Source organism: Ahaetulla prasina, chromosome 5, assembly GCF_028640845.1.
Source record: "Ahaetulla prasina isolate Xishuangbanna chromosome 5, ASM2864084v1, whole genome shotgun sequence".
NCBI lineage: Eukaryota > Metazoa > Chordata > Lepidosauria > Squamata > Colubridae > Ahaetulla > Ahaetulla prasina.
The window spans coordinates 6,446,521-6,472,531 of NC_080543.1; the positions used below are offsets into that span (position 1 = coordinate 6,446,521).

General features: G+C 43.6%; 1 protein-coding gene across 1 annotated transcript in view; it reads right to left on the reverse strand.

The window, feature by feature from the left end:
- Window positions 1-26,011, reverse strand: part of TENM4 (teneurin transmembrane protein 4) — a 750,531-nt gene that overhangs the window by 150,381 nt on the left and 574,139 nt on the right. Inside the window, exons 9-11 of the mRNA XM_058185522.1 lie at window positions 20,049-20,219; window positions 13,743-13,960; window positions 9,857-10,067 (exon numbers count right to left, since the gene is read on the reverse strand). Of these exons, the coding sequence (XP_058041505.1) occupies window positions 9,857-10,067; window positions 13,743-13,960; window positions 20,049-20,219 (600 nt within the window). The remainder of the gene's footprint in view (window positions 1-9,856; window positions 10,068-13,742; window positions 13,961-20,048; window positions 20,220-26,011) is intronic.

Below are 26,011 nucleotides of genomic sequence, written 5' to 3' on the forward strand. Positions count from 1 at the left end.
GAACCAATCGCGGCCGCCTTTCCGGTTCAGCGTTTGATTCGATTTGAATTTTCGGGGAAGGTTGGGCCGCTCTGCAAACCTGAGCTAAGTGTCCTTTCTTCCCACACCGGCATGTTGCGTCTTTAAACCTGCAGCGTTGGCGCTGATGCTGCCCTCCGCAGCTTCCGCGCTCGTCACGGTCCTCAGTGTCGCGTTTCTCGGTCCGGCAGACCCTTCCTCATCCTCGCCCTCACCTTGATTCGGACTGAATCTCCTCCTGGTGTACTGGCGTTGGCCGCTTCGCCTTGGATTGAAGAGGCTTTTGCAGAGTCTCTGCTGCTTAGTAGACATTTCGTGTGCTCTGGCCTCGTCAGGCGGTGGCTAGTGTCAGGTTGCTCCTGGCTAGCAGTCGTCGCCGTGGGCGGATGTCCTTGACCCCTCGGATGAGTTGCTCGAGTAGCACTTCGTCTAAGTCTCGGTATCCGCAGTCCTTGGGCGCTCTTCTTAGCGGCCATGTAGTCACCGATGGACTCGCCCTCCATCTGTCTCGTTCTCCAATTCAAACCGCTGCACGTATTTGGGCCGGCGTCGGTGCGAAATGGTTCTTCAGCAAAGTCTGCAGAGTCGACGATACCGATTGTATCGGCGTTGGCTCTGCCAGGGCTTCCATCTCGATTACCTCCGGCCCGCAATGGCTTAGGAAGTAAGCCGCTTGCGGTTATCAGAATCCTGTAGTTCGTTGGCTTCTAGAAAGCTTTGAAGCGGGTCATATATGTTCCCATTTCTCCTTGCCGGGTTTGTGCGGTGCGGGTGGCGTGTTTGCCATTTCCGCGTTTCTGCCCTGAGTTTGCTGGGTTGGAACTAGCGTGCTTCAGCTCGGTTCTGGTTCTCCAGCCTCGAGATCCCACCTCGTCGCCAATGTTAAGTTCGGGAATGCGAGGCTGGAGACCAGGGTAGTGACAACAGCTCTTTAATATAGGGTGAACCCAGCAACAGGCTGGGGCAAAAAACCTCTCCTTTTATACAGTTCTGCTGGAGGCTTCGTCCAATCAGCAACGTGCTGATTTCCCGCTCAAATATTTAAAGGCACAACTGTTAATACATAACAGCCACGATGTAAAAAAGATGTTGAGACTCTAGAAAGAGTGCAGAGAAGAGCAACAAAGAGGATTAGGGGAGTGGAGGCTAAAATAGTTGCAGGAACTGGGTATGTCTAGTTTAATGAAAAGAAGGACTAAGGGAGACATGATAGCAGTCTTCCAATATCTCAGGGGCTGCCACAAAGAAGAGGGAGTCAAGCTATTCTCCAAAGCACCTGAGGGCAGGAGAAGAAGCAACGGATAGAAACTAATCAAGGTGCTGTGTCTGCACTGAGCTGGGCCTCCTGCCAGAAAGTGACTTGGAAAGTGAGGGGATAACGAGACCTCCGTCCCTTGACTCTTCCCCCCCCCAGGCCACACCTCCAGGCCCAGCTGATGGCAATCAGTCTTGGCTGGACCCTAGGTTTCGTAGGCAGGAGAGGTGGGAACAACAGAAGCAGGGGTGGGGCAGGTCTAGGAAGTGCTGAGTCATGGAGCCACACCCCACAGGATATAAAGGCAGCAAGAGCTGCTGTGCCTCTTCGTAGCAGGCAAATTAACTGCTTAACTAAGAGCTGAAGTACTGTTTGCTCCTGGGTGACTCAGTGGCGTCGAGGGAGATAACAGAGACACTTGGCAGACACTCGCTAGTTTTCTGCCAGAGCTGATAGTGCTGGCTAATTAAGCCATCACTCAGACGGAGGCGAGGAGGGACAGAACACAAGGAGAGAAGCAACTTAGAACTAAGGAGAAATTTCCTGACAGAACAATTAATCAGTGGAACAACTTGCCTCGAGAAGCTGTGAATGCTCCAACGCTTGAAATTTTTAAGAAGAGATTGGATAGTCATTTGTCTGAAATGGTACATGGTTTCCTGCCTAAGCAGGGGCTTGAACTACAACCATGATAGCCAACCTATAGCACACATGCCCAAAGTGGCAGGTGAAACCATGTCGCCTGACATGCGTGGCCTTGCCTGTTTGTCTTCTGGGTTTCTGGTGCGCATGTGCACGCGATGATCAGCTGTCCTCCGGTGTCGCATGCCGCCTGCTAGCTGATCGTCGGGCAGGCATGTGCGCTAGCACCAGAAGTTCGGTTTTGCCAGAGCACAGCCTAGCAGGCGTGCATGCATCCATGCGCGCAATGTTTCCTTGTGACCTTTTCATCACTTGGTGCCGAAAAGTCTCGCCATCACTGCTGTAGCCCCTGATGGCGAACCTATGGCACGTGTGCCCGAGGTGTGGCGCCTCTCTGATGGCACACGAGCCATCGCCCAGTTAGCTCTGTATGCATGTGCCTCCTGCCAGCCAGCTGGTCTTTGGGTCTCTGCCACGCATGTGTTGGGGGCAGGGTGTGTGGGGGGCTGCATGCGCATGCACGAGGCGCGTGCGGGGCTGCACGCACATTGCATTTGGGGTTCAGACACGCATGCGAATTCATGTTGCTTGCTTTTGGTACTCAGAAAGGTTAGCCATCACTGGAGTACAAGATCTCCAAGAGGCTACCTGTGGCCTTCATGCGCTTCAAGGTTTTGGTGACAATCTTTAAAGCGCTCCATGGCATAGGGCCGGGTTACTTACAGGACCGCCTGCTGCTCACGAATACCTCTCACCGACCCGTGCGCTCTCACAGAGAGGGACTCCTCAGGGTGCCGTTGGCTAGGCAGTGCCGTCTGGCGACGCCCAGGGGAAGGGCCTTCTCTGTGGGGGCTCCCACCCTCTGGAACGAACTCCCCCAGGACTTCGTCAACTTCCGGACCTCAGACCTTTCGTTGCGAGCTCAAAACACACCTATTTATTTGCGCGGGGCTGGGTTAGTTTTTTAAATTTATTGGTTTTAATGGGGTTTTTAGTATTTATATCGTTTTAATAATCTGGCTATTGAATAAGTTTTTTATGTGTTATTTTAAATTGTATTTATATGTTTGCTTTTAATTGCCTGTGAACGCCCTGAGTCCTTAGGGAGATAGGGCGGTATATAAATCTGAAAAATAAAATAAATAAATAAATAAATAAAATAAGATCCCTTCCAGCTCTGTTATTCTATTCCAGGGGTCTCCAACCTTGGTCCCTTTAAGACTTGAGGACTTCAACTCCCAGAGTCTCTCAGCCAGCAAAGCTGGCTGAGGAACTCTGGGAGTTGAAGTCCACAAGTCTTAAAGGACCAAGGTTGAGACCTCTGCTCTAAACAAAGCTGGCTGAGGAACTCTGGGAGTTGAAGTCCACAAGCCTTAAAGCGACCAAGGTTGGAGACCTCTGCTCTAGAGCAAAGCTGGCTGAGCAACTCTGGGAGTTGAACTCCACAAGTCTTAAAGGCACCAAGGTTGGACACCTCCGCTCTAGAGCAAAGCTGGCTGAGGAACTCTGGGAGTTGAAGTCCACAAGTCTTAAAGGACCAAGGTTGGAGACCCCTGCCCTAGAGCAAAGCTGGCTGAGGAACTCTGGGAGTTGAAGTCCACAAGTCTTAAAGGACCAAGGTTGGAGACCCCTGCCCTAGAGCAAAGCTGGCTGAGGAACTCTGGGAGTTGAAGTCCACAAGTCTTAAAGGGACCAAGGTTGGAGACCCCTGCCCTAGAACAAAGCTGGCTGAGGAACTCTGGGAGTTGAAGTCCACAAGTCTTAAAGGGACCAAGGTTGGAGACCCCTGCCCTAGAGCAAAGCTGGCTGAGGAACTCTGGGAGTTGAAGTCCATAAGTCTTAAAGGGACCAAGGTTGGAGACTCCTGTTCTATTCTATTCTACAGTAGATGGACCCGCCCATCTCAATGTCTATCTCACTATTCTGCTCACATGGAAATAGAAGCGAAACGCCTTTATAATGTGAAAGAGGAACAAAACACGCTGCCATGATTATCCCCAAATATTGTATATTTAGTAGAGAATGCTCTGTCTTAAAGAAGAAGAACACGAGAGAGAGACAGAGAGAGAGAGATGGAGGAGGAGATAGAGGTGGGGGAGGAGCAAAATGTCTTTAGACAAACTTTGCATAACCCTGGAGGCCTTGTCAGGAAAATATGGAGTTTGGGTTTTGGGAAAAGTTGAGCAACAGCTGCTGCCTCTCAAAATGAAGTTTAAAATTATGTAAACCCTTTTTTTTTTGGACCCTGAAGGAAAAATCATTATGTCAAGTCAATGAGCCTTTTGTAGAAGGGCTCGGATCAAGTGAAGTTACCTAAAGTGAAAGACTGGGAGAATTGATCAATTGTGATTGACAGAGAGGTGGAAAGAAAGAAAGAAGAAAAAGAAAGAAAGAGAGAGAGAGAGAGAGAAAGAAAGAAAGAAACAAAGAAACAAAGAAGAAAGGAAGAGGAAGAAAGGAAGGAAAGAAAGAAGGAAGGAAGGAAGGAAGGAAGGAGGAAGGAAGAAAGAAGGAAGAAAGAAAGGAGGAAGAAAGGAAGGAAAGAAGGAAGAAGGAAGGAAGGAGGAAGGAGGAAGGAATAAAAAAGAAAGAAGGAGGAAGGAAGGAAGAAAGGAAGGAAGACAGAAAGAAGGAAGGAAGGAAGGAAAGAAGGAAGGAAGGAAGACAGAAGGAAGGAAGGAAAGAAAGAAAGAAGGAAGGAGGAAAGGAAAGGAAGGTAGGAAGGAAGGAAGGAAGAAAAGGAAAGGAAAGGAAGGAAGAAAGAAAGAAAGAAAGAAAGAAAGAAAGAAGGAAGGAAGGAAGGAAGGAAAGGAAAAAAGAAAGAAAGGAGGAAAGAAAGAAGGAAGGAAGGAAGGAAGGAAAGAAAGAAACTCGGCTATTTCTCTGCCATCATCTCTGAACAGGGTTTTTGGCCAACCGCTGCCCCAGATGTCCCGAGTTCAGTTCTCCTTTGGCCTGCTGTTTTGTTCCACTCAAGACCAGATTGTCCCAAATATATCACAGTATATCTGGCAGAGGTGAATTCACCAGGCTACTTACAGAAGAGCATCTGTGTTACAAAAATGCTGCCAAAGTCATTTGCAAGGAAGCTAATTCATTACAGAGAGACAGAGAGAGAGAGGGAGGGAGGAGGGTGGGAGAGAGAATTAGAGAAAGAGAAAGTGTGTGTGTGAGAGAGACAATGAGAAAGAGAAAGACAGAGTGAATGAGAGAGAAAGAGACAGAGAAAGTGACAGAGAGAAAGAGAGAGAGATAGAACAGCAAAAGAGAGAGAGGAAAGAGAGAGAGACAAAGAAAGAGACAAAGAGAGAGATAAAAAGAGAGAGACAAAGAAAGAGACAGAAAGATAAAAAGAGAGAGAGGAAAGAGAAAGACAAAGAAAGAGACAAAGAGAGATAGAAAGAGAGAGAGGAAAGAGAGATATAAAGAAAGAGACAAAGAGAGAGATTAAAAAGAGAGCGAGACAAAGAGGCAAAGTGAGAGACACAGAGAGAGAGAGTATGGGAGAAAGGGGGAAAGAGAGAGACGGACAATTAGAGAAAGAAAGTGTGTGTGAGAGAGAATGAGAGAGAAAGCGAATGAGAGAGAAACAGACAGAGAAAGAGAGAGACAGAAAGAGCAAGAGAGAGAGAGAGAGAGGAAAGAGAGACAGAGAGATAAAAAAAGAGAGAGAGACAAGAGAAAGATACAGAAAGATAAAAAGAGAGAGAGGAAAGAGAAAGACAAAGAAAGAGACAAAGAGAGATAGAAAGAGAGAGAGAAAGAGAGATATAAAGAAAGAGACAGAGAGAGAGAGAGAGAGAGAGAGAGAGAGAGAGAGAGAGAGAGAGAGAGAGAGAGAGAGAGAGAGAGAGAGAGAGAGAGAGAGAGAGAGAGAGAGAGAGAGAGAGAGAGAGAGAGAGAGAGAGAGAGAGAGAGAGAGAGAGAGAGAGAGAGAGAGAGAGAGAGAGAGAGAGAGAGAGAGAGAGAGAGAGAGAGAGAGAGAGAGAGAGAGAGAGAGAGAGAGAGAGAGAGAGAGAGAGAGAGAGAGAGAGAGAGAGAGAGAGAGAGAGAGAGAGAGAGAGCGAGAGAGAGGGAAAGGGAAAGGGAGAGGGAGAGAGAGAGAGAGAGTCTTCCTTTGCTATAATTTGCAAGGACAGGGAATGGAAGGTAACAGCGTTCCGTGCGCCTTTGGCGTTGAGTCATGCCGGCCACATGACCACGGAGACGTCTTCGGACAGCGCTGGCTCTTCGGCTTTGAAACGGAGATGAGCACCGCCCCCTAGAGTCGGGAACGACTAGCACGTATGTGCGAGGGGAACCTTTACCTTTTAGAGAGGGTTAACCTACGTGATTTTAATGAGAGTCTACCCTGCTATTTAGAAACATTTTGCTTTCAAAAGAAATAAGCTGTACCAAAACGAACACAATAATCAAATGAGGGTTCTTCCAATTACAACATACTCGGGTTTCAATCCGGTGGAAAAGAAAATTGACCACTGAGAGTGGTGGCCAAACCATGTCATATTGCAACTCTAAGAAATAGAATAGAATAGAATAGAATACAATAGAATTCTGTGTTAATTAGCTATGGTTCTCTTTAGTTGTGGGGTTATTTCAAGGGATGAAAAGAGCAAACATTATTTTGTGGACTCAAGAGTTAGGATCTGGTTCATTAAGCCAGCTGAAAATCATAGACGTGGGGTCCTTGCAGACGTGTCATTATCTAACTAGGTAACAGCATTAATGTTAGAAGGAAGTGGAGAGGAGGAGGAAGATGGCAATTGGGAAGTCCTTAGCACTTTCTGAACTTGGGTATTTTCATTAAGATATTTCATTACAAAACTAGGTAACAGCATCAATGTTAGAAGGAAGTGGAGAGGAGGAGGAGATCTGTGGGCCTTTGGGGCTTTCTGAACTTGGGTATTTTCATTAAGACATTTCATTACCCAACTAGGTAACAGCATTAATGTTAGAAGGAAGTGGAGAGGAGGAGGAAGATGGCAATTGGGAAGTCCTTAGCACTTTCTGAACTTGGGTATTTTCATTAAGATATTTCATTACAAAACTAGGTAACAGCATTAATGTTAGAAGGAAGTGGAGAGGAGGAGGAAGATGGCAATTGGGAAGTCCTTAGCACTTTCTGAACTTGGGTATTTTCATTAAGACATTTCATTACCAAATTAAGTAACATCTTCAATGTTAGAAGGAAGTGGAGAGGAGGAGGAAGATGGCAATTGGGAAGTCCTTAGCACTTTCTGAACTTGGGTATTTTCATTAAGACATTTCATTACCCAACTAGGTAACAGCATCAATGTTAAAAGGAAGTGGAGAGGAGGAGGAGATCTGTGGGCCTTTGGGGCTTTGGTGCTCGCTGACCTTGGTAATTTTTTTTAGAAAAGTCTGTGAATTACAGCAAGGTGGATTAGCAGTTATTAAACTGTCTCGAAATATAAAGCGGTGGTAGAGAGGGTAAAAATGCAAGTAGAAAAAATAGGGACCACCTCGGATGGGAAGGGAACAGCGTTCCGTGCGCCTTTGGCGTTGAGTCATGCCGGCCACATGACCACGGAGACGTCTTCGGACAGCGCTGGCTCTTCGGCTTTGAAACGGAGATGAGCACCGCCCCCTAGAGTCGGGAACGACTAGCACGTATGTGCGAGGGGAACCTTTACCTTTTAGAGAGGGTTAACCTACGTGATTTTAATGAGAGTCTACCCTGCTATTTAGTTACGTTTTGCTTTCAAAAGAAATAAGCTATATCAAAATGAACACAATAATCAAATGAGGGTTCTTCCAATTACAACATACTCGGGTTTCAATCCGGTGGAAAAGAAAATTGACCACTGAGAGTGGTGGCCAAACCATGTCATATTGCAACTCTAAGAAATAGAATAGAATAGAATAGAATAGAATTCTGTGTTAATTAGCTATGGTTCTCTTTAGTTGTGTGGTTATTTCAAGGGATGAAAAGAGCAAACATTATTTTGTGGACTCAAGAGTTAGGATCTGGTTCATTAAGCCAGCTGAAAATCATAGACGTGGGGTCCTTGAAGACGTGTCATTATCTAACTAGGTAACAGCATCAGTACTACAAGAGAGTGGGGTTTGTGGAGTGGAAGATGGAGGAGGAGGAGGAGGAGGAGGAGGACTGTGTGGTCCTATGCTCTCTGAGCTTGGTAATTTTTTTGCAGGCATTTCATTACCTAACTAGGTAACAGCATAAATGCTAGAAGAGAGTGGGGTTTGTGGAGTGGAAGATGGAGGAGGAGGAAGATGGCAATTGGGAAGCCCTTAGCACTCTCTGAACTTGGGTATTTTTCATTAAGACATTTCATTACAAAACTAGGTAACAGCATCAATGTTAAAAGGAAGTGGAGAGGAGGAGGAGGAAGATGGCAATTGGGAAGTCCTTAGCACTCTCTGAACTTGGTGTTTTCTTGCAGATATTTCATTACAAAACTAGGTAACAGCATTAATGTTAGAAGGAAGTGGAGGAGGAGGAAGATGGCAATTGGGAAGTCCTTAGCACTTTCTGAACTTGGGTATTTTTCATTAAGACATTTCATTACCCAACTAGATAACATCATCAGTGTTGCTAGCATCAAGGGCCTCTCTGTTGAACCCTGAGCTACAAAAATTCCTTTCTATCGGTAAAATTTTAAGTTGTCCTTACCAATAGTGGTGGTGAGAAAGGAGACCAACTCGCGTTCTTTTCCATCGTTGTAAAAAGCCAGGTGCCACATTCCAGAATCCAAATACTGAATGAATCCGTCTCATGGCTAGCATCAAGGGCCTCTCAGTTGAACCCTGAGCTACAAAAATTCCTTTCTATCGGTAAAATTTTAAGTTGTCCTTACCAATAGTGGTGGTGAGAGGAGGAGGAAGATGGAGGAGGAGGAGGAGGAGGAGGAGGAGATCTGTGGGCCTTTGGGGCTTTCTGAACTTGGTGTTTTCTTGCAGGCATTTCATTACCTAACTAGGTAACAGCATCAGTACTACAAGAGAGTGGGGTTTGTGGAGTGGAAGATGGAGGAGGAGGAGGACTTTGGAGGCTTTGGTGCTCGCTGACCTTGGTTGTTTTCTTGCAGGCATTTCGTTACAAAACTAAGTAAGAGCATCAGTGCTAGAAGGTAGAGGGAGAGGAGGAGGAGGAGATCTGTGGGCCTTTGGGGCTTTCTCTTGGTGGTTTTCTTGCAGATATTTCATTACAAAACTAGGTAACAGCATCAATGTTAAAAGGAAGTGGAGAGGAGGAGGAGGAGGAGGAGGAGATCTGTGGGCCTTTGGGGCTTTCTCTTGGTGGTTTTCTTGCAGATATTTCATTACAAAACTAGGTAACAGCATCAATGTTAAAAGGAAGTGGAGAGGAGGAGGAGGAGGAGGAGGAAGATGGCAATTGGGAAGTCCTTAGCACTTTCTGAACTTGGGTATTTTTCATTAAGACATTTCATTACCCAACTAGGTAACAGCATTAATGTTAGAAGGAAGTGGAGAGGAGGAGGAGGAGGAGGAAGATGGCAATTGGGAAGTCCTTAGCACTTTCTGAACTTGGGTATTTTTCATTAAGACATTTCATTACCCAACTAGGTAACAGCATTAATGTTAGAAGGAAGTGGAGAGGAGAAGGAGGAGGAGGAGGAGGAAGATGGCAATTGGGAAGTCCTTAGCACTCTCTGAACTTGGGTATTTTTCATTAAGACATTTCATTACCCAACTAGGTAACAGCATTAATGTTAGAAGGAAGTGGAGAGGAGGAGGAGGAGGAGGAGGAGGAGGAGGAGGAAGAATAAAACGGCAACTGGGGATTCCTTAGTGCTCTCTGAACTTGGTGTTTTTCTTGCAGACATCTCATTACCCAACTAGATAACATCATCAGTGTTGCTAGCATCAAGGGCCTCTCAGTTGAACCCTGAGCTACAAAAATTCCTTTCTATAGGTAAAATTTTAAGTTGTCCTTACCAATAGTGGTGGTGAGAAAGGAGACCAACTCGGATTCTTTTCCATCGTTGTAAAAAGCCAGATGCCACATTCCAGAATCCAAATACTGAATGAATCCCGTCTCATGGCTAGCCGGCGGCACAAAGCCCTTTTGCTGCCGTTGTGGTCCTTCCAGATTCCTGGCTTCTTGATTCAGGAGCCTCCGTCCGTCCAGCAACTCGACAAAGTCAAACTGAAACACACACACACACACAAATGGAAAGGAAGAACACGTGTGTTGAAATGGAGAGTCACCCAAGTAATTTCAGGTCCTGGTTACAGATAGTCCTCGACGTAACAATGATTCAATTAGTAACCATTCAAACTTACGACAGCACCAAAGGTGGGATTAGCCAGTTCGGACCAGTTTGCCTGAACCGGTAGCGGGAATCGTGGGGCCACGCGCCCCGTTCTATGCCATCTTATTTAGGCATGTTTTTGAGAAGGCGCGCGCATGAGCAAAGCACATGTGCGGAAGGCCTAGTGCACATGTGAAAGGCTGGTGTGTGCGTGAACTGGCCATGCACATGTATGAAGCGAGCGAGTGTGCGGCGAACCGGTAGTAACATAATGTGAAACCCACTGCTGAACAGCCTTGAAAAAAAAAATTATTTATGGCCACTTTTCACACTTCTAATCCTTGCCGCATCCCCATGGTTACGTGATCAAAATTCAGACGCATGGAAATTGACTCGTATTTATGACGGTTGCTGCGTCCCAGGATCACGTGATCCTTTTTTTGCAACCTGCCAACAAGCAAAATCAATGGGGAAATTGGATTCACTTAACAACCTCGTTAGTAACTTAATAACCGCTGTGATTCACTTAACAACTGTGGCAAGAAAGGCCGTAACAATGGGGCAAAGCTCATTGAACAACTGTGGCAAGAAAGGCCGTAACAATGGAGCAAAACTTTAAGCAGTGGAAATTTTGGGTTCAGCGGAGGGTCGTAAATCAAGGACTACCTGTATTCAAATGTGTCGTTAGAAGTTACGTTTTAACTGTTGGGTTTTTGTTTTGGTACATATTACATTCTTTTCGATGCGCTAATTTGACTTCTATATTGGGCCTCTGGTGGCTCAACAGGCTAATGCAGCCTGTTATTAACAGCAACTGCCTGCAATATTGCAGGTTCAAGTCCCACCAGGCCCAAGGTCGACTCAGCCTTCCATCCTTTATAAGGTAGGTAAAATGAGGACCCAGATTGTTGGGGGCAATAAGTTGACTTTGTATATAGTATACAAATGGATGAAGACTATTGCTTGACATAGTGTAAGCCGCCCTGAGTCTTCGGAGAAGGGCGGGATATAAATGCAAATAAAAAAATAAAAAATGTTGGAATTCCCTCATCCTAAAAAAACCTGGCTGCATTCTGGATAGTTGGAGAGGGGCATCCATCAAAAAACTGCAGGATCACTACAGCTAATCCTCGGTTTACAACTAGTTCTCTCAGCGGCCATTCAAAGTTAAGATGGATTTCCATGGACGTAGCTATGGCCTGGTTTTGATAGCCAGGGCTTCCCTACGGTCATATAAATGCATTTCAGCTACTCAGCAACTGGTCCCCATTTACGGCCGTTCGTAGCATCTCCCGGTCACGTGACTGTATTTTTATGACATTTTTGCCCAACCCCCGCCCCCCCCAAACCCTAGAATTTACTTCTGGTTTTCAGCCGAATCGGCCCATAGTAAAACAACGGGTTTACTTAATGACTATCATGTTCACTTTGACAACCGTCCGTGTTAAACGACCACCGTTCGTTTAATGATGGCTGCCACAGACCTATAATCAGGTAGGTCACATGGGTTCACCCGCTTTACGACAGGCACGACTTACAACCATGACGGACGGGCTTCCTTATGGTCGTAAGTCGAGGACTACCTAGTAAACGGGTGAAAGGCAGAAATTAAAATCTACGAAATACGTCTTCCCCGCAGATTAGCACAAGTGTACCTATCCTTGAAAAAGGGCCTGTTCTATTTCCCGTCGTTAGCTGAAGCACAGAAGGACGGGGCCTTCTCGGCGGTGGTACCCAAACTCTACGGCCCTGAGGGAAGCTTTAGGATCCCTTCAGAACGATCTAAGATCTATCTAAGGCTATTTTTAATATTGTATTTGATTGTGGTTGTATTTTACTTGGTTGTTCACCGCCCTGAGTCCTTCGGGAGAAGGGCGGTATACAAATTAAAATATTATTATTATTATTATTATCTTGCCTTACGTCGATGTACTGCACGGTCCCAGTTTCCTCTAAAATTATACCGATAGCAGAAAACGGAATTGAACAGTACTCGACTTACAACCGCAATTGAGCCCAACGTTTCTGTCACTAAGTGAGATGTTAAGTGACTTTTGCCCCATTATACGACCTTTCTTGCCACGCATCTTAAGTAAATCACTATAATTGTCACCTTAATGGTCGTTTAGCGAAGCTGGCTTCCCCGTTAACTTTGTCAGAGGGTCGCAAAAGCTGATCAGACCTAGTTTAGTTTAGTTCACTTTATTGTCATTGCACCTCGGACAACGAAGGTGATCCGGCACACTGCAACCGTCATAAATGTGAGCCGGTGGCCAAGCGTCCAAATTTTGATCGTGTGACCACGGGGATGCTGCAGTGGGTGTAAGTGTGAAAAACGGTCATCAGTAACTTTATTCAAGTTAATTAATTAATTCAGTTAATTAAGTTACTTGATGAAGGTATCTTTTCTTTTATGTACACTGAGAGCATATGCACCAAGACAAATTCCTTGTATGTCCAATCACACTTGGCCAATAAAAAATTCTATTCTATTCTATTCTATTCTATTCTATTCTATTCTATTCTATTCCATCCATTCTATTCCATATTTTCTATTCTATTCTATTCTATTCTATTCTATTCTATTCTATTCTATTCTATTCCAGTCCATATTTTCTATTCTATTCTATTCTATTCTATTCTATTCTATTCTATTCTATTCCATTCCATTCCATTCCATTCTATTCTATTCTATTCTATTCTATTCTATTCTATTCTATTCTATTCTATTCTATTCCATTTCATATTTTCTATTCTATTCTATTCTATTCTATTCTATTCTATTCTATTCTATTCTATTCTATTCTATTCTATTCCAGTCCATATTTTCTATTCTATTCTATTCTATTCTATTCTATTCTATTCTATTCTATTCTATTCCATTAATTCTATTCTATTCTGTTCTATTCTATTCTATTCCATATTTTCTATTCTATTCTATTCTATTCTACTCTACTCTACTCTATTCTATTCTATTCTATTCTATTTTATTCTATTCTATTTTATTCTATTCTATTCTATTCTATTCTATTTTATTCTATTCTATTCTATTCCATATTTTCTATTCTATTCTATTCTATTCTATTCTATTCTATTCTATTCTATTCTATTCTATTCTATTCTATTCTATTCTATTCTATTCTATTTTATTCTTATTCCATTCCTTTCCATTCTATTCTATTCTATTCTATTCTCCAGGGCCATTGAGGCTTTGAGCGGTCACTAAACGAACGTAAGCAGATGTGGGCTTCACATAATCTAACAACCGGTTAGCCCAGAACTGAAGATGTGAACGCGTGCACGTCCTTCTGCGCACGCGCTTTGCTCACGCACGTGGCTTGCACACATCCACGTTGCTTAAAAACATAGCTAAATAGGACAGCATAGCACCGGCCCGGGTGGGTGTGGCCTACCCACAGATTGCAACTACTGGTTCGTCCAAAGCGGCTGAATCCCCACCCCTGGTTGTAAGCCAAGGACTACCTGTATTGCGCCCTACGTTCAAAGCACGAGTAGCAATCGTTCTAGTTTGATTTGCATCGGTCAGATCTCCTCAGAATCTACCTCACCTGGGTGTGAGAAGGTGGGAGTCCTTTTCGTCCATAAATCCCAACCAGAGCTGATTTCCCCAACGAAACATTGAATTTCAAATGCACAGGATGGTCGATAAACACCTGAGATCTCCAAAATACGCTGGGAGGGATCTTCTGCGTGACCCGTCGGCCGACATCGATCTCCCCGGTGTCTATAAAACTGTCTTCGGGGAAAAAAGTACTGGGCTTTCCGGCTGAAATATAGGAAAATAAAAATAGAATCTCGGATGAAATGAAGGTTCTCTTAATTGAAAAAAAAAATCTCCTCTTTGGACCATCAAGGCATTATTACTGGGGCCTCTGTGGCTCAGGCTGTTAAGACAGTCTGTTATTAACAGCAGCTGCTTGCAATTACTGCAGGTTCAAGTCCCACCAGTCCCGAGGTTGACTCAGCCTTCCATCCTTTATAAGGTAGGTAAAATGAGGATCCAGATTGTTGGGGGCAATAAGTTGACTTTGTATATAAATATACAAATAGGATGAAGATTATTGCTAACATAGTGTAAGCCGCCCTGAGTCTTCGAAGAAGGGCGGGATATAAATGCAAAAATAAAATACAAAATAAATTATTATTATTTGCCTCCAATTTGAGAGGCTGGAACCACAAATTTCCAATCTTCTATTCCTTTGGAATTTTTATTCTCAAGATTCGTTTTTTAAAAAATGTTTCGTACTAATTTTTTTTTTTTTTTTTTGTTAAGGAACTTCCCTGTCATTTTGATGGCCGTTTTTCAGGAACGAGGAAGGCAGAAATATGTATTAAGGCTCTCTTCAACTGATCGTTACTGCTGTAATTATTATTGTTGTTGCTGCTGTTGTTATTATAATTATTTACTTTTATTCCTTAAACATGAAACTCAGTCAACTGAACATTTAAAAATGTATCACAAATACTACTGACTTATGATTATTATGATTGATGTGTCATGGTCTTTAGGAAAATATATCTTTTCAGAAAGAAAAATAGAAAAGAACCTATTCAGACAACTACAGTTGAATGTCTTTCCTTGTGTGTCTGTCTGTGGTTATTGAAAAAGTAGGAACAAATGAAATTAAATACCACAAAGGAGTGGGACACACAGATATAATAGTTAAACCTTTCTTTGTAACTCTTGGCAGCCTTGGAATCTTCTCATTATTAAATTTTCCTCCCAAATTTATAACAGTGTTTTGAAGAGTTTAAGGCTACTTTACTCTTCTCTTAACAACCGCTCTCTATCTACACTCTCTCTGCTGGTGTAGTAACAGAAAAGCCACATCACCACTGCACTGTGGGTGTTTGTAATTCAATTTAATCTCTTGTAATTTAATCTGGTGCTGAATTTATAATTGTTTTTACTTCCATATGTTTTATTGTGTTGCACGCTGCTTGGGGGTTTGTAAATTTGATGCAGGTAGTCCTCGACTTACGACCACAATGGAGCCCAAAATTTCTGTGGCTGAGGGAGAAAGTTGTTAACAGCCCCAATTTACGTCCTTTCTTGCCACAGGTGTTAAGTGAATCACTTCGGTTGTTAAGTTAGTAACACCGTTGTTAAGTGAATCTGGCTTCCCTGTTGATTTTAGCTCAGGACACGGCAACTGTCATAAATATGAGTCAGTTGCCAAGCAACTGACTATGGGGATGCTGCAGCAGTCGTAAGTCTGAAAAAGGGTTACAAGTCACTTTTTTTTAGTGTCGCCGTAACTTCAAACGGTCACTAAATGAACTGTTATAAGTTGAGGACTACCAGCAAGTAAAAATAAATCTGTTTGTCTCCCCACTGAGGGTACTAGGCCTCACTGGGCAATTTTGGAGTTCTCCTTTTTAAAATTATTCATGTATTTCCACAATTTGGTGAGTTTTTCTGATATTTGCTACAGCTTTGCACTTATCTGTAGATGTCTATTTTTGAGTTCATGGGGATGGCTATTTATCTCTGAATTTCAGAGATACAGAAAGGTGTCCTAAAAATCTAAATCAGTATTTCTCAACCTTGGCAACTTCAAGAGGAGTGGATTTCAACTCCCAGAATTCCCTATCCATGCTGGCAGGGGAATTCTGGGAATTGGAAGTCCATACCACTTCACCGTCAACCTAGAACTAAGGAGAAATTTCCTGACAATTAATGTCATTAATGAATGAACTGACAATTAATCAGTGGAACAACTTGCCTCCAGAAGTTGTAAATGCTCTAACACTGGAAGTTTTTAAGAAGAGATTGGACAGCCATTTGTCTGAAGTGGTGTACGGTTTCCTGCCTAAACTGGGGGTTGGACTAGAAGACCTCCAAGGTCCCTTCCGTTATGTTATTCTATTCTATTCTATTCTATTCTATTCTATTCTATTCTATTCTATTCTATTCTATTCTATTCTATTCTATTCTATTCCTTATTTTCTATTTCTACTTTCTATTCTATTTCTATATTCCATTTCTTATTTCCTATTTCTATTTTCTATTTTCTATTTCTATTTTCTATTTCTATATTCTATTATTCTATTTCTATATTCTATTCCTTATTTCCTATTTCTATTTTTTATTTCCTATTTCTATTTTCGATTCTATTCTATTTCTTATTTCCTATTTCTATTTTTTATTTCCTATTTCTATTTCCTATTTCTATATTCTATTTCTATATTCTATTCTATTTCCTATTTCTATTTTTATTTACTATTTCTATTTTCTATTCTATTTCTATATTCTATTCTATTTCCCATTTCTATTTCTATTTTCTATATTCTGTACTGTTCTATTCTATTCTATTCTATTCTATTCTATTCTATTCTATTCTATTCTATTCTATTCTATTCTATTTCTTATTCCATTCCATTCCAGTCCATTCCATTCCATTCTTTCTTATTCTATTCTATTCTTCTATTTCTATATTCTATTCTATTCTATTTCCTATTTCTATTTCTATATTCTATTTCTTATTTCTTATTTCCTATTTTTATTTTGTTATTTCCTATTTCTATTTCCTATTCTATTTCTATATTCTATTTCTTATTTCCTATTTCTATTTTTTATTTCCTAATTCCTATTCCTATTTTCTATTCCACTCCACTCCACACCAAGGTTGAGGAGAACCACTCTAAACTGGTGCCAAGTTGGAAGTCAGGCTTGCGATTTCCTTCCCTTCCATTTTGAAATATAAGGGAAGTGGTATTTAGAGAATAAAGGATTAAAACGTTCTCTCTCCAGCCGCAGTCTTCTTATGCGGCCAAATTCCCTGACCATACCCTTTTTAACAGCAAGAATTTCGATGGGGAGTAGATTCTTGCAGCCCTAACGTTTTTTTTTTGTTTTTTTTAAAATATTCCAGACAGTAAAAGTCTACTTAAAACTTAAGTGATTCCATCTGTTAGGAAATTAACACAAATCCGCCCCCTGTGGACAGATTAGCTGCTTTGGTGTTAAGTTTATTTAAAATATGTGTGGTATTTGCGGATATGTGAACATCCAACTGAAAGAGATAGTTTTTCTGTACAGAGAGTGGAATTCGCACAGGCAGCCATTAAAAACTCTGCTTCCAGAAACATCTAATAATGAAAGTCTCATTTCACCCACTTGAAAATAAGCAACTTTTTTGGAATTCACCTTTCAAACATTTAAGACTCAGAAATCAAATCCTCCACTTACAAATAGTTCATTCAGTGATGTTCGAAGCTGCAACGGCATTGAAAAAAGTGACTTATGACCGTTTTCACACTTACGGCCGTTACAGCATCCCCATAGTCACGTGATCAAAATTCAATAGCTTGGCAACTGACTTGTACTTATGACAGTGGTAATGAATATAATTGGATCAGGCGTGAAATGTAAAATTTGTTACTACCGCTTCGGTGGGCGTGGGTTGGTGGGGGCGGGAAATGTGACTGGGTCGGCGTGGCCAACTTTTTTTTTTTTTTAAACTTTTAAAAGCATTTTTTCTACTACCTCTTCGGCTGAAGAGGTTGTAAAAAAATGCTTTTAAAAGCCTGTGATGATCGGACAACTCAGCTGGGATTGCCAGAGGGAAAAAATGCTTTGAAAGAGTTCTGACGATCCCAGCTGAGTTGCCTGATCGCCAGAACCTTTTAAAAGCATTTTTAACAACCTCTTTGGCTGAAGAGGTTGTAAAAAATGCTTTTAAAAGGTTCTGGCGTTCAAGCAACTCAGCTGGGATTGCTGACTGGGCTAGGTTTTAAATTTGTATTGATTTTAATTGGTTTTAGTATTTATATCATTTTAATTAATTTGGCTTTAGAATAAGTTTTTTAATTGTGATCTTAATCTGTATTTATATGTTTTTATTGGCCTGTGAACCACCCTGAGTCCTTCGGGAGATAGGGCGGTATAAAAATTTGATTAAATAAATAAAATAAATAAATTGCTAGAAGAGCTTTTTAAAGCTTTTTTTTTTATTACAAAATGCTTTTAAAGGGTTCTGACGATCCCAGTTGAGCCTCACGATCATCAGAGACTTTTTTTTTTACTTTCAAAAGCATTTTTTCGGCCAAACAAAAAATGCTTTTAAAAGTAAAAAAACAAAAAAAAAACTCGGATGATCGCGCAGGTAAGCTGGGGGGAGGGGGCAGGGAATTTTGCTACTGGTTCTCCAAATCACCCGCCGCCATTGCTACCAGATCAGACGATCTGGTCCGAACCAGCAGCACCTCACCCCTGAATTGGATGCTTCTAGTACATGTGATTGCTATCTACAGATGGCTCTGAAGTCACAATCGAGTTCTACACATTTCAGTTGTGACTAGAAGTGGACTTGGTTCCCCTGAACCAGTAGCGGAAATCGTGGGTGGAATGCCACGCACATGCAACTGGTAGGGAAGGTTTCTTGTTTACAAAATTATAGAAAGCGCAATTGGATTTTGTGTGCAGAAGGTCGTCTTCTTGTTTGATGTGGTAATTGGTGCATTCAATCCTTATTTGGTGGCATATATTTTTGTAGCGGTTTTTAAAGTGAATCCCATCTCTGGTTGTGATCCAGAATGTTTGGAGAACTGAGAACAGTTTTTTTTTTTTTTTAAATGAGCTAGATTATCAGCATGGTGCACAAAGGTTCTTATTTTTGCAAACTTTTTACTTTGATGGGGAAAAGTTGTGCTGCTTTCGTAGAGTTTTATTGTGGTACGCAATGTTTAGCTTTAAGGAAAGACAGGATTTTACCTCTGAAATACTGTGGTAGGTTGTCAAGCTAATTTTCCAAAACAAAGGATGATTTTACATAGCTTTGAATAGTTTACCATTTACTACATTCAACTAGTAGCAATGTCTTTTGGGCTCCCGAGAAGATGGATACATTTTTAGAAAGCATGGAGCATTCCTAGATAGTAAAGGATAGGAATGAACCACATTTAAACACAAGTTAAATAATTGTGCTTGCTTTTGCTTCCAGAGGTAGTCCTCGACTTATGACCACAACTGGGAGTGGAATTTCGGTTCGGTTGAAAATAGGAGTCATGGTAAACCAACTTTCCACGTGACTGGACCTGATTTTATGGACATTTTTACAACGGCTGTAAAGCAAGTCACTGCCGTCATGAAGTGAATCATGTGGCCGTTAAGCAAATCCCCAATGACACTGCATTGGGGAAGCTGGCAGGAAAGGTCACAAATCGCGATCAGGTGATGAATCACTTAATGACCATGGCAAAAAAAAAAAAAAGCTGGTGAAATGGGGTGTGTTCCCATTTAAGTCCTCATTTAATGACTGCACCGCTTAATGCCAAATTTTCTGATTCCCCCCGCTGATCGTAAATGGAGGATTACCTATTGCTTTCCTACCCGATTTTCAAAATTAGAATCTGATCTCAACTTAGCAGATTTCGTTGAAACGTGTGGTTTCAGGGAGCTTTTAAAAAAAAAAAGTATTTTGGTGTTAGGCCTACATTTACCAACAAAAATCACCATGGGAAAAAAACAACGGAGCGTAATTAACCAAGAAACATCAACATTTGGTAGCCCTGTGGAGGGGATAAGAAAAAAAAAACAAGGAGCGTTAAAACAAACCGATTTTAAATTATCAACACATGTCAAGGAAGACAGAAGGATTTTGGAAGAACACACAGTAAACAAACACACACACGAAAAGAGATATTCCCCCCCCCTCTTGATGGATGGCTCTGGATTGGATCGTGGCGATATGATAATGCGCGTTTCGGGTCAACGTTGGAAGGAAGGGAGAGATGGCGATGTGAGTGGGTGCGCCCTAGAAAATTCTGGAATGAAGCGGCAACTGGAAGGGAAGGCCGCGATGTTATGAAGGTGGTGGAGACACACAACAAGGAAAACACACCAACCGTACCTTCGCCGGCTCCTTTTCCTTTCCTCTCGGGTAACTCTAACCCTGTGCCCCCCGAGGAATACAAGGACACATCTGTTGGCATTGGCCAACTGCCGGCTGTGTCTTCCGTGATCTCAAACATCTGCCCTTCCATCGGCTGCAGGCGCCAGTTTAGGCCAAACAGGTGCATGGCTGCGGTGAGCAATGAGAGAAGTCAACTTTGGGGTGGTGGGGGAGATGCTTTGTTCACCGAGAAGAATTGTGAAATGTCACCAAAAAGAGAAAAAAAAAAAAACAGGGCCGAGGTCAGACGTTCGATCCCTCAGGATTCCATAATCAGCATTAGGATCTCCCTCGGAAGCATTTTGAGGCATTTGATTGGATAGATAAAAGGCGGTGTGGTGTCTGCGCCCCACGAACCGAGTCTCCTGCCAGAAAGTGACTCGGAAAGTGAGGGGGAAGGGCCGTCAGGACTTACCTCGGGAGCACCGGCTTCCCTGGCTCAGCTCCAGGAGCCAGAAGCAGGCCAGGTGGAGGAGATAACGAGGTCTCCGACCCCTGACTTTCCCCCCCCAGGCCACACCTCCAGACCCAGCTGATGGCAATCAGGCCTGGCTGGACCCTAGGTTTCGTAGGCAGGAGAGGCGGGAACAACAGAAGCAGGGGTGGGGCAGGCCTAGGAAGTGCTGAGTCATGGAGCCACACCCCACAGGATATAAAACCAGCCAGGGCTGCTATGCCTCTTTGTAGCAGGCAAATCAACTCTTAATTAGAGCTGAAGTACTGTTTGTTCCTGGGTGACTCATCGGCCTCAAGGGAGATAACAGAGTCACTTGGCAGACGCTCGTTAGTTTGCTGCCAGAGCTGATAGTTGCCGGCTAATTAAACCATCGCTTGGATGGAGGTGAGGGGGGACAGAACAGGCGGCTTGCATCTAGGAGAACATCCCTCAGTTGGGTCTCCAGATGAGATGGGCGTTCCACCTCCAGAATTCCTCCGTATTTGGGCCAAAATCTGGAGGAGGATTCAAGGTAATGCAGTTCCAACTCATTATGGAGGACAGCCAGTGTGCTTTATTGATATGACTAGGTGCAGGGAGATCTAGATTTTCGTCCATCCTCCACCAGGGAAGCCAACAATGTCATTTAGAGCCATTCATTCTTGCTCAACCCAACGGCCACTGTGACTTAGAGGTGAGTAGATCGGATTCTAGTTCACGATCAGCTATTAGTCTCCCCATAAGTGACCTTGGACCAACAACTCACGCTCTCTTTGCCCAATCTAAGTCACCAGAAAGTTGAGGGAAAAATAGACACTGAGCTTAATTGATTGCTTTAATCTCCAGAATTAAAAGGTGGGATATCAACCAACCAACCCAACCCAACCCAACCCAACCAGCCAACCAATCACAGACTGAGAAAGTCTAGTCAGGGGTGTCCAACCTTGGCAACTAGTGGACTTCAGCTGGGGAATTCTGGGTATTGAAATCCACAAGTCCACAAGTTACCAAGGTTCGACATCCCTGGTCTAGCCTATCATCTTTCAGTAATATAGGAAGGCTGAGATCCTATAAGAGTAGCAGATACTATGAGTACTGCCTAATCCGAGGTGGGATTCAGCATTTAGGAGTAGAGGTAGCCCTCGACTTACGATCACATTTGACCGCAAGATTTCTGTTGCTAAGTTAAACCCCCCATTTTAGGACCTCTCCTGTCACAGTTGTTAAGTGAACCACGGCTGTTTTTAAGTTAGTAACATGGTTGTTAAGCAAATCTGGCTTCCCCCGTTGATTTTGCTTGTCAGACGGTTGCAAAGGTTAACCACGTGACCCCCGATATTCTCCGGCCGTCATAAGTTAGTTAGCTGTCAAGCATCTGAATTTTGATCACATGATCATGGGGGATGGTGCAATGGTCGCATGTGTGAAAAACAGTCGTGAGTCACTTTTTCCAGTGTCATTGTAACTTTGAATGGTCGCAAAATGAACTGTTGTAAGTCGAGGACTGTAAAGTCCCCAATCAGTCAACCTTTGAGGACACATCTATGTTTTTTGGCCAACAATGAGCTAATGGTCTGACTCTCCTCTTCTTTGTGGGATATTTTTTGATTGCCCAGTCCAGGGGTCGGCAATCTTAAACACTCAAAGAGCCACAAAAGTCCTAACCGGAAACTCCCATTCAATTCTGGAGCCGACCGGATGTCCGGTTCCCGCATCATAGTCTCCTCCTAGCACGGCGTCCTTTTTCCTCTACTGACCGAAAGTCTGGTTTTGTTATGTCCTCCTCGCCTCCGTCTGAACGATGATTTAATTAGCCTGCTCTTATCAGCTCTGGCAGCAAAAGAATCAGCGTCTGCCAAGAGCCCTCGATAGCTGCCAAGACGCTGGTGAGTCACAACCTTCAGCTCTAGTCAATCTGTGGATTTGCCTGATACAAAGAGACACACCAGCTCTTGCTGCCTTTTATATCCTGTGGGGTGTGGCTCCATGACTCAGCACTTCCTAGGCCTGCCCCTCCCCTGCTTCTGTTGTTCTCTTCTCTCCTGCCTACGAAACCTGGGATTGAGCCAAGCCTAATTGCTGTCAGCTGGGTCTGCAGGCGTGGCCTGGGGGGGGAAAGAGTCAGGAGAAGGAGGCCTCATTATCTCTTTTGCTTGGCCTGCTTCTGGCTCCTGGAGCTGATCCAGGGAGGCCGGTGCTTCAGAGGTAAGTCCTGATGGCCCTTCCCCCTCACTGTCCAAGTCACTTTCTGGCAGCAGGCCCGGCTCCAAGTCACTTTCGGGCATGGGGCCAGGTTCGGGGGCGGGAGCCACAATGGGTTTCCCCACCATAGAGTCTCCTCCTAGCTCCGTGTCCTTTTTCCTCTACCTGTCCTAACCGAAAGCTCTATCAATTGTGGAGCTGACCAGCAACAGGGAGTCACAGCAAAGGGATGAAAGAGCCACACGTGGCTCCAGAGCCACAATTTGCTGACCCCTGGGCCAATCTAACTAAAAAATCTGAGATTTTCTTATCCATCTCGGAGTAGGCACTACCCGTAGCACCTGCTGTTCTTATAGGATCTCAAGCTTCCTGTATAACTGAGGTCAATCTAAAGAGGTCTTCATTACCGAGACAGGTTGTATGAACAAAAATGGGGTGCACACTCGGAAAATGGGGAACTAGGGCTGTACATCGTAGTGGCTTGGCTTGCTATTCTTCCTTGCCCCCCCTTTGACTTCTTCCCGGTGCTAAACAACCCCAACCTGCTTAGCGTTTTCAAGATCAGCCAAGGTTGGCTAGCTCAGGGGTCCCCAACCTTTCGGACCTCAGGGACCACTAAATTCATAATTTTAAACCCCACGGACCATTAATATGATCTGCCTAATGACCGGCTGGGTGGGTGTGGCTAGGTGGCCATGTGACTGGTTAGGCGTGGTCAACTTGATGTCACTCTTGTCGAGGGGTGCCTCGACAGCCTCTACTCGCCCCTCCCCTCCCAGCCACTCCTCGCCTGCCCGCCCGGGCTCCTTAGGGCCCCCAACACGAAGCAGTTGTTGGAGCTAAGCACCCACTATGAGAAAGAATTGGCAAAACAGCTGGCTCAGTTTAAATTGGATCTGACCCAGAGGTTGGGTTCAGCAGGTTCTGGCCAGTTCTGGAGAACTGGTAGTGGAAATTTTGAGTAGTTCGGAGAACCGGTATTAAAAATTCTTTTCTGGCCCTGCCCCCATCTATTCTCTGCCTCCCGAGTCCCAGCTGATCGGGAGGAAATGGGGATTTTGCAGTATCCTTCCCCTGGACTGGGGTTGGGAATGGAGATTTTGCAGTATCCTTCCCCTGGACTGGGGTTGGGAATGGAGATTTTGCAGTATCCTTCCACTGCCACGCCCACCAAGCCATGCCATGCCCCGCCCACCAAGCCAAACCCACAGAACTGGTAGTAAAAAATCTTGAAACCCACCACTGATCTGACCAAGAAGGAGGCTCAGCAGAAGCACCTCACTGAGGACTAGGAGCATAAGCTTTCCGAGCAGAGGAAAGACCTGCAGGAGTGCAAGGCCAGGTACCGGCACCTGGAGGCTCAGCGGGCTGAGATGGTCAGCCGGTTCCAGGCCATGATGCAGTCCCACTGGAACGAGGCCCTCCGGCTCTTCGCCACCAGCAGCGCTTCCCTCCAGCCTTCACCCAAAGCCCCACACCAGGAGGCTGAAACAGACCCCAAGTCGGAATTTCTGCCGTCCTCCAACCCACACAAAAAGACCCCGAAGGGGGAAGACTCTCTGCAGCAACACAAACGTTCATTGCACATATCCGTCCCAGGGGCCGTAGCTTGAGGACCCCTGATTTAGTGCAGCTGACAGAAGCAGCGATGAAATGTTGTCCATCAAGAACTGACTGCCTTACAAAGGCCGCAAGAGAAAGAGTCAAATGTCAGGAATGATGCAAGAATAAATTCTGTAATAGCAGAACTACATATAGTATTCCAGCTCCGACGATGGGATGAGGCCTACTGCACGAGGGATCAAGCAAAGAGAAACAGTGGCGCATAATGTTTTCCTTTACCCGTTAAATTAACCCAGCAAAATGTGACAAGTTTAAATAAGCCAACAACTGGGTAACAAGCGCCAGGGAAGCTCAGGCGTAATTGGGCGATGCGAGCAGGAGGGGAAAAGCTTTTATTAACTACAAAGTTGACTTTCTAAACTTCGTTTTTTCCAGCCTCTGATTCCCACACTGAGCAAGAACTCCAACCTCTGGCAAATTTTATGCCGCTGCGTATTTAAAGCAATGTCACGCCTGCTTTTTAAGGATACCTAGGAGTGTTAGGTCTCTCTTTATTGTAAGGTGACGTTATCAGAATCTTGCGAGTCTTAAAAGGCCTCTCTCCCCCTTAGACTTTAGGGTCCCCCCAAAATAGGAAAGGTCCCTTCTGAGGTGTTTGTCATTCCTTCAGTGGGCTCAGCTAAAAGGATCTTCCTTCCTTCCTTCCTCATTGTCTGTCTGGCTGTCTGTCTATCTCATCATCACTATCAATCTTTATCATCTTTATCATCCATCTATCATCTATATCAGTCTCTCTGTCTGTCTGTCTTTCATCAATATCTATCTATCTATCTATCTATCTATCTATCTATCTATCTATCTATCTATCTATCTATCTATTTGTTTTCTGAGGTTTTCGTGGGTGTTTGTATGTAGGTCTTTGGTTATTCGGGTTTTCTCCCGCGTAAAATTGGAAGTGTCTTGGCGACGTTTCGACGAAGTCTCATTCATCATCTTCAGGCTTCAGCTTCGTGCTTCTGGGAGCAATGGATTCTGAATTGCTCCCAGAAGCATGAAGCTGAAGCCTGAAGATGACGAATTAGACTTCGTCGAAATGTCACCAAGACACTTCCAATTTTATGCGGGAGAAAACCCGAATAACCAAAGACCTATCTATCTATCTATCTATCTATCTATCTATCTATCTATCTATCTATCTATCTATCTATCTATCTATCTATTTATCTATCATCTATCTATCTATCTATCTATCATCTATCTATCTATCTATCTATCTATCTATCTATCTATCTATCTATCTATCTATCTATCTATCTATATTTTTTCCTGATTGCTTTGTACCCTATGACTATCATTAAGTGTTGTAAGTGTTGTACCTTGATGAAGTTATCTTTTCTTTTATGTACACTGAGAGTGTACGCACCGACAAATTCCTTGTGTGACCAATCACACTTGGCCAATAAAAAATTCTATTCTCTCTCTCTCTTCATCATCGTTTATCTTCATCATTATCTATTTATCTTCATCATTATCTATTTATCTTCATCATCATGTCTGTCTGTTTGTCTGTCTATATTTATCTATCATCTATCATCTATCAACTGTGTCTTTCTGTCTGTCTATCCAGATAGATTAGATAGATCTATCTAGCTATCTAATCTATCTATCAATCTCACCATTTGGGGACAGGTCTTGGTTATAACTCGACCAGCCAGAAAAT